The following is a 17,079-nucleotide window of genomic DNA, read 5'->3' on the forward strand; positions in this document are numbered from 1 at the left end:
TTGGTCTCTGGGAAGAAGCTACACTGGAGTGATATATTTTAATTTCTCTACTAATGTGGTTATAATGTACTACTATATGTACTATAATACTAAAAAGTATTGTTCTGGATATGTACTATGTGTTGAGACTTAATATGGTCTAAAAAATGTCAAAGATTTCAGGTTAACATGGGCATCATAGCAGTATAACATGTTGAGAACCTTACTTAGTGACCTCACAGTGTCCCGTGCATGATCACTATAATAATACAAAAGGTGGAATGGACTATACTAGGCAAAACTATACACCTACACATGCTTCAATTGCATATAACTAAAATGCTCTAACACACACAAACTGATACAAATGTTATATCAGACCAGTATTTCTGTGCATTTGTACGACCTGCAATCCCTATGCCACATTTTCACCCTTCGTGTTACATTCTTGGTCAACTGGGGTCTGTTGCATTATTAGTCCTTCTTCTCTCGCTTCCTGTCTTTTTAATTTTTTTCTCTGTCATGCCCAAATGTATCTGTTGTACAGCAGCGTCTTGATTTCAGGTTGCAACCTTACGCAGTTTGTGTAGGCTCTCTGCTCGAATTTAGAATTTTAAGCATTGACCATTAGACTACTTAACAGAGTGATTGATAGACTAGTAATATATTACATTTAGTCTTCACCTCTGTTTTTGTACCCAATGTAGCGATGCTCTTCGGCTTGAAAGTGTCTGAAGTGAAACAGCAGTTTCCTCCCTTCCTCCCTCTCTATCTTGCCTGTTTTCACTCTCTATGTCACTGTTTCCTGCCACTAGGGCAGAACCATTGACTAAAGTGGCATCTGACTGAACACACTGTGATCACTATGACTCAGAAGACCGCATGCTTAGATCTCTAGCACAGACATGCGCCACCTGTTGGCTATCTCTGACACAGCAGTTACTCTGGTTTTTATGTAATGTCTGAATTGTGGTATACTTAGATGATAGAGATCAGATGATCCAAGATGCACTATATAGAAATGTCCAATATAGCCCAGTTGGGTTTCAGCATGACAGTACTCCTGTACACAAACTAAAGTCTTTTTACAACACATGGTTTGTTGGAGTGGACGAACTTAAATGGCCTGCACAGAACCTGATCTCATTGCAACTTTGATTAGTTGGAGAGACGGGTGTGCACCAGGACTTGTCACTTCAACATTTATGACCAATCTCTTGCACTCTTGTGGCTGAATGGGCATAAATGCTCCCAGCCATGTTTAATAATCTAGTGGAAATCTATACCATAAGAGTGGAAGCTGTTATAGCAGCAATGGGAAAAGAAAAACAATAATATTGCATAGTGTCCAAATACTTTTATCGTATCAAATCTTTTCTGACCATACAATTTTGGACTTAAATATTAAACTCTATTTTAAAATAAGAATATAAGAATATATTAATTTTACAGACAAATTAATTTCTTATTTCGATTATTAATGAACAACTTTTGTCCCTTTCTTTCAGCTTCCTAGATAAGATTGACACTATAAAGCAAAGTGACTATACACCTACTGATCAGGTAAAATGCCAATTATTGTTATTATTATAATTATCATCATCTTTACTGGGGTGATTATCATTTTAATGATACTTTTGTAATTACTTTAATAATTTCCTGGATATAAGCTTTTAAACAGGCCAAAAGAAAAATTCGTTGAGTAATTTTTCTTGGATTTTTTTTCTTTTTTCATTTTAGGACTTGTTAAGATGCAGAGTGCTGACATCAGGGATCTTTGAAACAAGGTTTCAAGTGGACAAAGTTAATTTTCAGTAAGTGCAAGAATAAAAAAATCACTATTCTCTGTAGCTGTTAAGCAGATATATAAGACAGTATCTACCATGGTAACTGGCTAAATTCAGCTGGCACAACAACAAGTTTAATTTATTCATGTTACTTATCCTATTTAGCAGGGACAAACCAAGTTTTACCTCGAGTAATAGCTTGGTTGATCCACATATTTTATCAACTCCCCTTTTTCTTTTCAGCATGTTTGATGTTGGCGGTCAAAGAGATGAAAGAAGGAAATGGATCCAGTGTTTTAATGGTAAGTGGTTTAACCGCTTTTACTGTATTTTAGTATAATTTATAGCTCACTGTAAATGTCAGTATTTCAGTGTGGGTAAGTGTAATACAGGTGAGTTACAAGAGGACATTTGTGACAAATAAATAATGTAATTTTTTAATGTTTTTAATGTTAATTTTTGTACTTGGGTATATAATTATCTGAAATATTTCTGATTCATTTTTTAAATGTAAATAATAACTACAACTAATGACACAAAGCCTTAGGAATTAAACAATGTGATAGTCTTAGTCTTTTGTGTCAGTCAGAGTTAACTAAACCAAAATTTTTACATTGCAAATTGGGACACAGCCTTGTTAAGCTTGAGAATGGGTGTTCTACAGAATATCGTTCTACAGTGTAGTGCTGTCATAATATATATATATATATATATATATATATATATATATATATATATATATATATATATATATATAGTTTTTACAGACCTTACAATGTTTGACATCATTTGCTGTTGTTTTTCTTTACAGACCTGTTCAAAGCCTGTTTATTTAGTTTTTTTTTTTTTACTTTACATGACATTCCAACATGTTGTACTGGTTATGCAAAATGCTTGAACAAGTTTTTCTTTTTTTCTCAGCTACAAAATGGCTTTTTTCTCCTATAAATAATTTATCAGATTTTCAAGCGTAGACAGCTAAAACTGTGAAGAGTAGAGCTATTAACTGTTTAAACAATAAAATCTAAAAGGGTATATTTGGGCAAAAGTAACCCCTGTCAAAACATATTTCAGTACTTTAATAACTTGACAAAAATAATATGACAGTTTCTGTAATAATATGACTTAGTTATTTTGTGTATAGCAAAAGAATTGGCCTTGCTGTTGCAATACGTTAATAGAGGACTGTATATCTAAAGTTCAGGGGGTTCATTTAACAGGAAGTACTGTAATGAGTGTAGTCTTCTCATTTGCTGCCTTTGTAGAAGTAATTTTCATGCATGTAAATTCTTGAGCAGGGTGAAGATATGCAAGATATCATTATTTACCTCATAATTAGTAAATGTCTGACCACTCTCCAATTTTCATACTGAAATGTGCCTGTGGGTAAAACCCTTGAATTTAAATTGCACTGGGCAAATGAAAGCAACTGATGAGCCACACATCGCTCTATCAAAGAATTTCCTCCTTCTTCAAAACAAAACTGTGTGCACCACATCTTTCAGTAATTAATAATCTCAGCCAGTCTTTAATTGTGCACAAACACTAAATGGGGCCAACATAAAAATAAATAAAATTTCAATTTCTAAGTGTTATCTCAAAAAATAGATTATTGTGGAAGTGGTATTTTTTTGTAGCTTAATTTGTATATCATAGATTTATTACATGTCAGGTGAAATATTTTAAGCCTTTTTTGATGATTTATGCAACCACAGTCATGGGGAAGCCTCCTGACTCCTACAGTCGTCTAGAAGATGATAATCGACACTCTCCACAAGTTGGTTAATCCACAGAAGGTCATTGCTAAAAGGTCTGGCTAATGATAGGGTGCTATATTGTAATATGTTTATAGAAAGTTAACTGGAAGGGAAAAGTGTGGTAGGAAACAGTGCACAATCAACATGGATGACCACAGCCTTACAAAGATTGTCAAGCAAAGCTTATTTAACTTGGTAGAGCTTCACATGGACAGGACTGAGGCTAGAGTCAGCGTGTTAAGTGCCACCATACAGAGATGTCTTTACGAATGGGGCTACAACTGTTTTCATTCCCACTTCTGAACCAGAGCCAATGTCACAAGCATCTAACATGTATGACTGTGTATGTGACAAATAAAATTTGAATTTAAATTTATTAAAAAAAGAGCTGGACCATTGCTCTGTGGACCAAAGTATTATCTGTCAATGTAAATTCTGGAGGAAGAGTGGAGAGCCACAGAATCTAAGTTCAGTGTGGCATCAATTTCCACAATTGATGATAATTCAATTGTCATTTCACCTGATGGTGTTGCTCCACTGTGTTTTATCAAGTCCAAAGTAAAGGAAGTCATCTACCAGGAGATTTTAAAGCACTTCACACTTCCATCTGCTATCAAGCTTTATATACATGCTGATTTCCTTTTCCAAAATGACTTACCACTTCCTTTTCCAGTAAAACTACCACTGCTGACTTGATGACCATTGTCAAGACGAAGATGAGAAATACCCAAGAATACAGATGGGCAGAAAGCTGCTATCAAAGCAACATAGCCTTAGCAGTGCCACAGGCTGATTTCCTCTATCCTATTCTGCATTGAAACAGTAATTAATGCTAAATGAGCCCTGACAAAGTATTAAATGCATAAATAAACAAACTTTTAGTTTTAGTTGTACATTTCTTTAAAATCCTCTTTGATTGATCTTAGGAAAATTCTAATATTTTGCGATAATGGATTTATGACTGTCATGATCTGTAAGTAATAATTAAATTAAAACAAAAACATTGAAATTAAAACAAAAAAGACTTAAAATATTTTACTTGATTTTTAATTAATCTGTATGAGGGTTTTGCATTTTAAATTCAATTACAAAAAAAAGATATTATTTTTTAAAATGCTTTTGTAGTCTTAAACATACATTTTGCTTTTTCATTTCTGTTGTTTTATTTAGATGCTATTTGTCTAAATGTTAAAATACTATATTTAGGTAAAGGTAAACATACTGTAAAATGCATTATCCAGATCACTGGCATATATCGAGTTTCTTATCCGTTTATAAAGTTCTAGTCAGAAGTTTACATATACTCATCATACACATGGCATAATTCATGACAAAATAGGTCGTTTTCTGGGGGAAATGAATGTAAACACACATCATAAGTGGAAGTAAAGTAAGAGCTGAAAATCCAAATTGGCTTTTAATTTGCCAAACCAAAGACTCTCAACATCTTAGTTAGTGATCTCTGTGCCAACATATAAAGAGTTTAATTGACAGCAGTCCTTGGATTGAACACGTACACTACCGTTCAAAAGTTTTAGAACACTTGCAAATTTCTTTTTTTTTGTTTAGTGATTTTTTTTTCTACGTTCTTCAACAATACTGGGGATTTCAAAACTATAAAATAACACATATGGAATTAGGTAATTACGTAACAACAAGAAAAACAACAGTTAGTTGTTATTTTAAGATACAGAGGTCAGCCTTTCTGTAATAGTTCTTGCAATAGTGCATTTGCAAAATTCGTCAAGGACCATAATGAAACTGGCTCTCATAAAGACCATCCCAGGAGGGCGAGACCAAAACCTACCTCTGCCGCAGACGAGAAGTTCATTTAGAGTCATCAGCCTGAAAAATGACCAATTAACAGCACCTCAGATTAGAGGCATTATAAAGTCTTTACAGAGCATAAATGGGAGACACATCTCAATATCAACTGTTCAAAGGAGATTAATGCATTTTTGGATGCCTTTAGCATTCCTTTACAATGTAGAAAGAAATAAAAATCAGGAACCATCATGAAGTAAGAAAGTGTTCTAAAACTTTTGAACGGTAGTGTACCTATACAGTGGGAAAGTCTAAAGAGTTTCGTGCTGATTGGAGAAAATTATGAAAGCAAGTCAGGAATGTCTTTTGCATGCAAGTCTAATTAACTGCTGATTCAATGTGCAGTAATTACGATTCATTGCGAGGTGTAGACACTTTGCCAAAGTTTGAAAGAAGATAAAAACTGTCATCCTCAGCTGAGAGGAGATTGGTCAGATGGCCAGGAACAACCCAGGACCCAGACATATGCTTGGCAGGAACTGGCAGTTGCTGGAACACCAGTGTCACTCTTTATAGTTAAGTAAGTTTTACATTACCATGGCCTGAAAGTCTACCATCCGAAATTGATGCCTGTGCTCTAAAAATGTCTCCTTTAAGCTCTGGAACGTGTAATTGGAACGTCTTTATTTTTTTTGTATGTTGCACAATCATTCTGCCTCAGAAAAAGACTAGTGAAAAATCATCGCCAGCTTAATATTGCCAAGACATTCATGTTCAGGATAAGTATATGTAAACTTCTGACTCCAACTATAAATACCATGATATCATACAGTAACTATTATGGATACTATGGATTTCTTTATTTAGTCCTAAATAAAAGTGTGTTTAGGAGGAAGCATGTGACACTTTTTTTTTTTTTTACAGTGGAACCTTGGATTGCGAGCATAATTCACTCTGGAAGCGGGCTCGTATTTCAAAACATTATTCCAAATTATTCGTTCCACAGCCCCCAAAAATAAATACATAAAAATAATTAACACAAAATATAAAGTAAAAATAGATCCAGACAGATAAGTGTTTCAGTTTGTGCTTGCAGGCGCTGTGTACTCCCTCCCCCTTCTCATCTAACCAAGTTACCCTACCTTCACTCTTTTCACACACACACGTGCACATAACGGAAACAACAACTATTTTATCGGAGAAATAAACAAGAAATCTCTCTAATGACACTCAGTTGAGCATCACACTAATGGAGTCACTGCTGTAAGGTAAAAAGAAAACAAATTAACCTGGTTTTTACCTTTGAAAAGAATCGCGACAGCAGTGTTTCTTTGTAGAGCAGAGAGAAAGAATGTGAAAGGCTAAAGTAGGAGGGGTCTGTGTGTGCGTGTGTGTGTGTGTCACGGTGTCCAATGACGCGCGCACACAGACACAAATAGCAGGCTGATACAAAGAGAGAAAATGGATCTTTAACCTCTCTAATGAGACTTGCTTTTGCTTTACATGCGCGCTGTACACACACGCATACAGACACAAAATAAAATGTTTTACACACACATATGGTCACAGTGTTATAGTAAACAGTGCACGGATGTTAATTACACCAGTAAGAGACGCTCTAAGACCCAGCAGGGGAGACGATTACCCAGAATTCCGCAGCGCAAGAGAGAGAAAAACCATTGGCTTAGTTCTGATCATGTGACTCTTGGCGTCAAAACAAGAAGCAGATGTGTGCTACATGATACTCGGTACTCGTAAATAAAGATTTAAAAAAAAATCTTTATTAAAAAAATTTATTAAAAATCTTTGCTCGTCTTGCAGAACACTCGCAAACCCCGTTACTCACAATCTGAGGTTTCACTGTACTTAGAATGTAATCAGCTTAAAACCATAATTTTTTTTTTTTAAATGACCGTGGGTGTAATCATTTTTACTTTTTCAATAATTCTTTAAATATATACACACTGTTTTCCAAACGGACATTGCCGGGCTCAATGGGAGCAGCTGAAAGAACACCACCACTATACTGTTTTCCAAATACTGTACAGCAAAACCTGTCAAGTCTTTGTGTGGAGTGAAAGATGTAAAACAAACTTGATTACTGTGGACTACTGTGTGATTCTATATCTGTGATTATAGATGTGACTGCCATTATATTTGTGGTGGCCAGCAGTAGCTACAATATGGTCATCCGAGAAGACAATCAAACCAACCGTCTCCAGGAGGCTTTGAACCTGTTCAAGAACATATGGAACAATAGGTAGGGCATAATAAGGTTTCTATTAATTTAATTTAGGAAGTCTGTTTCTATATGTGGTTGTATTTTATGTACTTTGCATTGATTTATTATTTCTTTTTATACTTTCACCCTATCCCCCTCTCTACAATTTCTAGATGGCTTCGAACCATTTCTGTTATTCTTTTCCTAAATAAGCAAGACCTACTAGCTGAAAAGGTTCTAGCGGGAAAATCAAAAATAGAAGAGTATTTCCCAGAGTTTTCACGCTACACTACACCAGATGATGGTCAGTAAGAACCACACTCTACTACCTGTCTCTCATTCTTTCTGGATTTTTTTAGCATATTGTGTAACCTTAAATATAAATACCCCAAATGCATTTCCTGCTAAACATTTTCTGTTTCTAGCTACACCTGAAGTGGGGGAGGACCCACGAGTTACAAGAGCAAAATATTTCATCCGGGATGAGTTCCTGGTGAGTGTATCAGTGCGCTGATACAGCTATGTGTGAACACACTGCTATACACCCACACATTGTTGTCTAATATTTTTGTAGCTAAAGCCTACTAGATGTTGGTAAATGATGTTACACACAAATATGCATGTTGGTTGCATCATTACACAGTATTTGCATAGACACTAGTAGCAGCCAAAAATCATGGTGTGCATATACAGTATATGGGACTGAAGCTAGTGGATGGAGTTTGGTGCCATATTGGTACACTTAAAACAATCAGTTGCTTTTAGCAGTTTTTCAGTCTCCAGTTTTCAAACTACAAAAGAATAAACTGTATATGTAGTAAAGTGGAAGATTATTTATTGTTCCATTGTTATTATTTTTATTGGATTAAATAACTAGATATTAAATAATAATAATTAATAAATAATAATTAACTAATTAAATAAGTAATTAATTATATTTATTATTGTAAACATATATTTATAGTATTTTATTTTTAATTCACATAAAAAAAGGATGAGTCTAATTAAATACAGTGAATAAAAACAAAGAAGCTCCCTAAGCAAACAGGGATTTGTGATTGGTCACGGCGAGCATGTGCAGCTCAGTCTCACCTTGACTGACAGGGGTTGGCATGACAACATTGCAACTTTCCTTTAGAGAAAGTGGCTAATCACTGTCCAAGTAGTTTTTATATTTGTCACTAGGCACATTTGACATGTTGTCAAATGTGTGCACCCTGTTGTTCTTGTATAATATTATTATTATTATTATTATTATTATTATTATACCATGTCCTTTAATCATAGAGAATTTGATTTTAGAGATATATATATTTTTTTAATATATTGTATATTTGCAAGCCCTTTCAGCCTAGAACAGTTCCCTAGATAAACTGGTATTTTAACAAGGCAGATTAAGTAAGCCTTCAAGGTGTACATGCAGGTTTCGTATCTTACATTTTGATAGCACAAGTTTCATCACTGAATATGGTTTTATGTTTTTGAAGGCATAGTTTGTTACCTATCCTGTAAAATTTTATATCCTATATCATTTACTTCTCCGCGGATTGGAGAGTGTCTCCATAAGGGATAATCTACAGTATGTACAGTAACATGCCACGGATAATTTTTAACAAATAAATGTTGCATTTGAGGCCAAATGCTATGCTGTACTTAGGCTAAAGAAATTCAGAATTTTTCAACACAACACACTTCATGTTAATATATAACGACTGGACCAAACAGTGCAAAAGTGATCAGAACCATAGGTTGTTTGAACTGCACATGTTGGTAGACTAACTCTTCCTCTATCCATAGATACTCAACATAATCTTCATCACAAGCAACAGATTTTGTCTTCAATGCGGGTTTCTATATCTTTATTAAACTTCATTCATCTTTGCACATTGCTCTTGCCAAAGGTGTCATCTCCATAAAATTTCTGTGTGCAGCAGCAGACCATCACCCGTGACAAAGAGGTTTTTAAAGAGGATAAAGTATCTACTTTATTTTCATAAAGTCATTTTAAAATAGTAGAAAACACACACATGCTTGGTATTCACATCTTTTTTAAAACTCGAACTGAATTATGTGTGTAGTACTGCATCATGTGCAGTACTGTGTTTCCTCTAAAGATGTCAGTAGTAGCACTTCTATTGATGCTATATGTTAGAAAAGGGCACATATTTTTCATGTTGAAGTGTGTTTACATTTTTATATATATATAAACACACTGTATACACACACACACACACACACACACACACATATATATAGTATCAGCTTTTATTTACTATATCTGACTGTCAAGTTTTCACACACTTTAAGAGTATTTCTTGGCATTGCCTTGCTTCGTCAATGCATTTGATGGCTGTCCACAGTTCCTCCTGAACTGGCTGGTTTAGGTCACTCAGGCTTCTGGGCCTTTTTCCTCAGGCATGTCTTTTTTTGTAGTTGAATTCTTTATTCTTTTAATACCTCAATATTTTGATACATTGGAAATATACTGTATCTAGGACCTCTGTGCTCCTGAAAGACCAAGTTTTAACTTGATTTAACATGATTTCATTTTTGTTCTTAAGTACCCAAGGCCCTATATCTAAACAGTATGATGCTACCACCTCTAGGCATTACAGATGTTGACTAACATGACTAAAGATTTAAAGCCTCACCATTTTTCCTCCATACAGTATATTCCGCTGTGGCGACCCCTTGCTGGGAGCAGGCGAAAAACCAACAACATAATACAGTAGCGTGATCGTTATAAGCAAACACAATTTTTTTAGTTTTATCTGACCAGATACCACTCTTCCAAAAGGATGATCACCTGCAAATTTTAGTCTGGAATTTTATTTATGCTGGTATTAAAATGGCAGCTTCTTAGTTAAACAACAGCTTTTCAAGCCTTGTGCATAGTTTGATAACGCATGCCTTTAGCTGCTTCATTAGTTTCTTTTGTTGTTTTTATAGGGTCTAATTATATGTGTATATATATATATATATATATATATATAGACTCACCTAAAGGATTATTAGGAACACCATACTAATACGTTGTTTGATCCCCTTTCGCCTTCAGAACTGCCTTAATTCTACGTGGCATTGATTTAACAAGGTGCTGAAAGCATTCTTTAGAAATGTTGGCCTATATTGATAGGATAGCATCTTGCAGTTGATGAAGATTTGTGGGATGCACAACCAGGGCACGAAGCTCTCATTCCACCACATCCCAAAGATGCTCTATTGTGTTGAGATCTGGTTGAGGTACAGTGAACTCGTTGTCATGTTCAAGAAACCAATTTGAAATGATTCGAGCTTTGTGACATGGTGCATTATCCTGCTGAAAGTAGCCATCAGAGGATGGGTACATGGTGGTCATAAAGGGATGGACATGGTCAGAAAGTGTGCCAGAAGGGGCCTAAAGTGTGCCAAGAAAACATCCCCCACACCATTACACCACCACCAGCAGCCTGCACAGTGGTAACAAGGCATGATGGATCCATGTTCTCATTCTGTTTAGGCCAAATTCTGACTCTACCATTTGAATGTCTCAACAGAAATCGAGACTCATCAGACCAGGCAACATTTTTCCAGTCTTCAACTGTCCAATTTTGGTGAGCTCGTGCAATTTGTAGCCTCTTTTTTTTCTATTTGTAGTGGAGATGAGTGATACCTGGTGGGGTCTTCTGCTGTTGTAGCCCATTTGCCTCAAGGTTGTGCGTGTTGTGGCTTCACAAATGCTTTGCTGCATACCTCAGTTGTAACAAGTGGTTATTTTAGTCAAAGTTGCTCTTCTATCAGCTTGAATCAATCGGCCCATTCTCCTCTGACCTCTAGCATCAACCAGGCATTTTCGCCCACAGGACTGCCGCATACTGGATGTTTTTCCCTTTTCACACCATTCTTTGTAAACCCTAGAAATGGTTGTGCGTGAAAATCCCAGTAACTGAGCAGATTGTGAAATACTCAGACCGGCCCGTCTGGCACCAACATCCATGCCACGATCAAAACTGCTTAAATCACCTTTCTTTCCCATTCTGACATTTAGTTTGAAGTTCAGGAGATTGTCTTGACCAGGACCACACCCCTAAATGCATTGAAGCAACTGCCATGTTATTGGTTGATTAGATAATTGCATTAATGAGACATTTAACAGGTGTTCCTAATAATCCTTTAGGTGAATGTATATACTGTATATAATGTAATAATAATTATTATTGTTATTGTTGTTGGTATTGTCTTTTTATTTATTTATTTATTTTTGATAAACATTTACAGTTTTTTGCTAGCTCTTATTGACTTGCCAAAGGAAATGTATAGTGACATGAAATGTGTTGTGAAAAACTGAGATTAAATGTCTTTAGCCTAGGTATATATTTCATCTTGGTGTCAACTCTAGAGCATGTCTAAACAACCCAAGCATTTCTGCACAAAATAATGACCTCATAAATATATTTTAGTGTTTAGTCATTACTAGTTCCAGATTTCCTTGTATGCCTAATTATGCCATGAAAGTACAGAAATTTCAGTGTAAGTGTTGGGGCTGAATGTGTTGTGTGTTTTTGGCCATACAGTGTAGTTTGCTCTGAAAAGCTTTACTTTGTTCTTGTGTTTTAAAATTTTCCCCATATAAATTTTAGGCTCTAAATTAACATTTATTTTAATATTTACAGTACATTAACATTTAGCATGACATTTATTTCTTACAAATGCCTGTAGAGTGTTGAGGGGGTAATACAGTATGCACTCAGAAAATCAGCTATTTCTGCAAAAATAGTGGCTGTGCTAAAGCACAAATTCAGGCAATGTTATCAGTGTTCCACAATGTCATTTAATTAATGGTTTGACCTGAACTCGCAATTTCTTTTGTGAAGTAAATCAATCTATTTCTGGCATAACTGTGGCTACCTTTAGAGAGAGGTATTGTATATGCTGGAAATTTTATGAACTGCATTTGTATACTGAAGCTGACTCACCCCTACACGTTATAACAATTCATCTTTCAATGAAAATTCATGCCCTTCTTTCTTAAAATAACATGACAGCTGATGCGATGACCATTTTCACATTGCATCCAATCTGCCTACTTTTTATGGTAATGTTTAAGTAACTTCTTCATTGGTCAATGTTGTTTGATTGCTTATTCATCAATCAGTTAGTTAATCAATCAAATGAATGAATAAATGAGATCCTGATTGATATGTTTTGACAATTACTTTTTTATGTAGCCATTTATTATGGATAATTGTCTCTGTGTATATCTAATCTTAAACTGAATCTGTCCATTAGAGGATCAGTACAGCAAGTGGGGACGGTCGCCATTACTGCTATCCACACTTCACCTGTGCTGTGGACACAGAAAACATCCGCCGGGTGTTCAATGACTGCCGTGACATCATCCAGCGCATGCATCTGCGGCAATATGAGCTCTTGTGATTGCTTACGGCACTGCTGGAATCGAGTCTAAAACCTACAGGCTTCCTGTCCTACTCATGCCCCAAAAATGCAAACAAGAAACTTACTACTTATGAGTTTCCAGGACCCACAGCAACATACAGTATAAGAGACACACCAACACAGGCTTTCTCCATCCTGAGATAGCTGAGGGGCAAGAAGAATACTGTATTGAATATAAACAAGGTTGACTGTGCAATCCAGAAAACGACAATATAGCCAATGACCACGAATGGTAAAAGAGAAAGAGGGTAAATACGTACATATATAGGCTGAGAGAGAAAGGAAAAATGTTTCAAAAGGACTGCTGAATATCTAAACACTTGTTGAGGCTCTGCTCAGGATGAGGAAAATATTTCTTTGGCATTCACACAGACACATGTACAATTCTGCTCCACATAAATGTCATATGTATGTTAAACATTAACCATGTGTTTCTAATGATGTACTTACTGCACACATGCACACCACAATTGTGAAACTTTACTCCTTGCCTGAATGGTTCAGTTGTCTCCCCTCAATCCTCAAAATGGACTAACAGATGGAGACGGGAAATCATGGATTAATACAAGGGCATGGTGAAAGAATGTGGACCTCTATGGTTTGCTTGAAAGGATAAAAAAGGGGTAGACTCATGGAGTTTTTGCAACCTTGGGTTGCTGTGCTCGCAGAGTGGAAAAGGACTTAAACTCAAGTCCCATCACATCATTCTTTTCTCCAAATGCAACAAAGAGAAGTAGTGAGAACATACAATGGATAGTGTAATGCAGAACAGCCAATTACAGTGCAAAAAAATATATGTGTGTGTGTACACAGAGATATATCTGTGTATTCCTGTAACAGCACATCAGCTCTTCATGGTTTTCATCTGTTGAGTGTTATGCACTATTTGTGCAAATATTGCCTTTATTCGCAATTTTAACCTTCCATTTTCCAAGATATCATAAGTATACATTCTGTGCCACCCACTCTATCAGTCTGTCTCTTTGTATCTTCTCCTTTCCAATCCTCCTGCTCCCTGCTTCAGTCATATTGTACACTAATATGTAAGGACTGAGAGTAAAAAATGTCATGACATGGAAACGGGGTACAAAATCCAAGTAATTTGTCGCTCCTATTTTTACTCTCTCTTCCCTTTTAATCCATCTAGCTTTGCTTTTTTTCTCTTTCTCTTTATTTCTCTGCTGAATCATTATTATTGTACAGACTGTAAAATGTAATATTTTGTACAACTTTATTGAAGAAAAAAAGTAATTGTAGAAGCTCCCTGTGCCTTGATCATGATTGTATGTGTAAAATGAGCTAAGATATAAGGAAGGTAATGTTACATTGCGCTGTCCAGCTCCACCCTACCTCCTTCATTCCCCTCTCACTGTTCTACATTTGACCTAAACACTCTGGTCTCTTCAGGCTCTGGATTAATATTGACCATTTTTGTAATTGATCGTAAAATTTCCTTCATTTCCTTTCAAACTGGACTGTAATTGGCTTAAAAAATGGCAAAATTGGTCTTGGGTCACGAGCAGAGAACTTTGCTTATGAAAGGTCTGTGGAGAGTTGCTGTCTGTCACTTTGTCTTTTAATGCACTTTCTTCATAAAGAATCAACCAAACTTTAAAATAAAATTTGGAAATTGAATAATGAATATGAACTCTCAGTGTAGGCTTTCAGCTTTCAGAGTATTTATACTCAAGTCTGGTAATTGTTACAGGTATTATAGAAATGATTGTTGTTCCGTTTCAGTTCATTTATCAGGTGTACATTTTTCACTCATTATTTTAGATGTCTCAAGGCCTGTTTTTTACTTTCTGCATTTAAAATGTGTTGCTGTTAACTCTCAATATGAAATCCAAAGAGCAAGGCATAAGTAACCTAAAAAAATAAAAACACAATGATATAAAGCAAAAAACAATTAAAATAAATTGTGGCCAAATTAACTATTTGCTGCATTTTAAAAGAGAAAAAATACTCATGAGCCAGGGAAAGGAACACCAACACCCCACAAAGACCACAGAAACCAACTGTGGTAAATGACAAGAAAGTTAACAGGCCGATAAAGAACAAAGACAATCAAGACAATCAAAAAGGACTTCTGCAAATAGTGAAGAGGATTTAAACCATTTAAACCCCAAGTTGTAAACCATGGTGAAAGCTCAGACAGAAAGACCAGAGGGGCACATGTGTTGTGCTGTAATTCAATTGATATGCTCATCTGATTTTGATCTATATACCCTTAAATGAAAGCTGAAAGTCTGCACTTTGACTATACTTTACCTTTTATTTAGTATATTATGTTAGACAGCTCAAACAATAATAAAATTGTCAATGGTCAAATATTATTGACCTAATGGGTATATGCATACACTATATAGCATTAGGTATGTGGACAAATAAGCATCACACTTATATGGGCATTGGCGCTGAGATTCACCTCAGCAAATCATGACTCCACAGAACTTCATTCCACTGCTTTACACCACTTGAGCTGCTGCTTGGCATTGCACACAGTCATCTTAGGCTTGTGTATAGATTCTTTGCCGCAGAAACCATTTTATGATGCACAGTTTTTTTTTCAGATCCATATTTCTTAAAGACGCAGTTTGGTGCTCTGTAGTGTGTGATGCAAGGAAGATTTTTGATGATGGAAGTAGGTGAGTAGACCCGAACACAATGATTAGGCGTCCACATACGTTTGGCCTTAAAGTGTATGTGTTTTATGTGTATGTCACCAATAGACTACAAGTTTGGAGGTTTAAAATTGGGTGTAACTTATTATAGCTTTAACAAAATTCAGATGCGTTAATACTTTCTTTTTTTCCTGACAAACCAAATCATATTGCTAAATATTATGAAAAGACAAAAAAAAAAAAAAAGGAAAATATATTGAACTTGTTCCGAGATTTGCTTAAATGCTCTTCTGTCTGGCAAGAGCTGCTTAAGAAAACAACAATGCCCCAACCCAACTTTCTGTTCTGGTTCCCATTACAAGAGCAGGGGCCAACCTCTTGGTACTCTATTGGTCCACCTTGTAACACCAGTGTTTATTTATTTCTCATTTTATACTTTGTTTAGTTTTTGCACAGCAACATTTTTGGGGTATAAAAAAAGAACTATTGAAAACTACTGACCAGTCTGAGATGGTTATGTCTTCTGCAAGATGTTAAACTGACTTTCTGCAAGATTTTAAATTTCGACTTTGTCATTCTTTCCCTCTTGCTATTGTTTCCTTGTCCTAAATTGCTGCAGCAATAAGTCCATGAGATTTTCAGTATCAAAATGCACTCTGCCTGACTCTTTTTATTATACATGATTTTAGTGTACGTTTTCATTTTTCCTTTCATGCCTCATACCTACAGGTTTATTATAACCATAAAAAGTTTTGAAAATGTAGTAGTTACAAACTAATACATAGACAGACATGCAAGAAGTAAATTGACTCCCATAGTTTTATGATATATAAATGCGGCAAAAAATGTGATTATTATATGATTATTTGTTCTTTTCAGATTTTAATATACCCGTGTTAAATTATGCCTGGAAAGCGATTTTTTAAAAGAGATTTTTAAAGAGGCTGGATCATACCAGAGATGGATTTGGTCGATATCATGAAATACCCTTTTTACCAATAAAATAATTGTACTTAAATTTAGAGAAAAGAGTTACCCCAACCTGCTTAACCTGGGCGTTCTGAAAGTTGTCTCTGTGCTTATCAAAAATATATTAACAATAACTCTCTTGCTCCATAATTAAGCAGATTGTTGCTTAAAGGAAAGTCAACAAAGTATTAATTATAGCCTATATTAATAAGTAAACCTTGCTTGATAAAAAAATGTTGGTGCATACATTTTATCATAAAATTATGGGTAATTATCTACTTCTTGTATCCCAAAAAACTGAAAAATCGTGACTTTTCTGACTTTGTTTGGTGATTCTTGCAGGTTGATTTAATTACTTATTACTTATTGAATTTGGCTCTCTTAAAACCTGTAACTTAAGTAAAATATACAGTACTTTATGATTTGGCTATTGATTTAAAGTTAATCACAATGTCACACCATATTATTAGAATCACACCATATTATTTTAAATATATTTCTGTACATGGGTATACACAACTTGGTTGTTTCTGTTTCTGTGG

General features: G+C 35.2%; 1 protein-coding gene across 4 annotated transcripts in view; it reads left to right on the forward strand.

Annotated features, from left to right (window-relative positions):
* The window catches only part of gnas (GNAS complex locus), a 56,148-nt gene extending 39,958 nt beyond the window's left edge, over window positions 1–16,190 (forward strand). For 3 of the 4 annotated variants that reach the window (XM_053498198.1, XM_053498201.1, XM_053498200.1), the window contains 8 exons: window positions 1,488–1,542; window positions 1,720–1,793; window positions 2,010–2,068; window positions 5,764–5,862; window positions 7,427–7,547; window positions 7,682–7,812; window positions 7,934–8,001; window positions 12,777–16,190. In XM_053498198.1, coding sequence (XP_053354173.1) covers window positions 1,488–1,542; window positions 1,720–1,793; window positions 2,010–2,068; window positions 5,764–5,862; window positions 7,427–7,547; window positions 7,682–7,812; window positions 7,934–8,001; window positions 12,777–12,923 — 754 coding nt within the window. In that variant the 3' untranslated portion in view covers window positions 12,924–16,190. The remainder of the gene's footprint in view (window positions 1–1,487; window positions 1,543–1,719; window positions 1,794–2,009; window positions 2,069–5,763; window positions 5,863–7,426; window positions 7,548–7,681; window positions 7,813–7,933; window positions 8,002–12,776) is intronic. The other variant, XM_053498199.1, reaches the window with a different exon arrangement.
* The last annotated feature ends 889 nt before the right edge of the window (window positions 16,191–17,079 follow it).

This window comes from Clarias gariepinus, chromosome 6 (assembly GCF_024256425.1).
Source record: "Clarias gariepinus isolate MV-2021 ecotype Netherlands chromosome 6, CGAR_prim_01v2, whole genome shotgun sequence".
In the NCBI taxonomy this organism is placed as follows: domain Eukaryota; kingdom Metazoa; phylum Chordata; class Actinopteri; order Siluriformes; family Clariidae; genus Clarias; species Clarias gariepinus.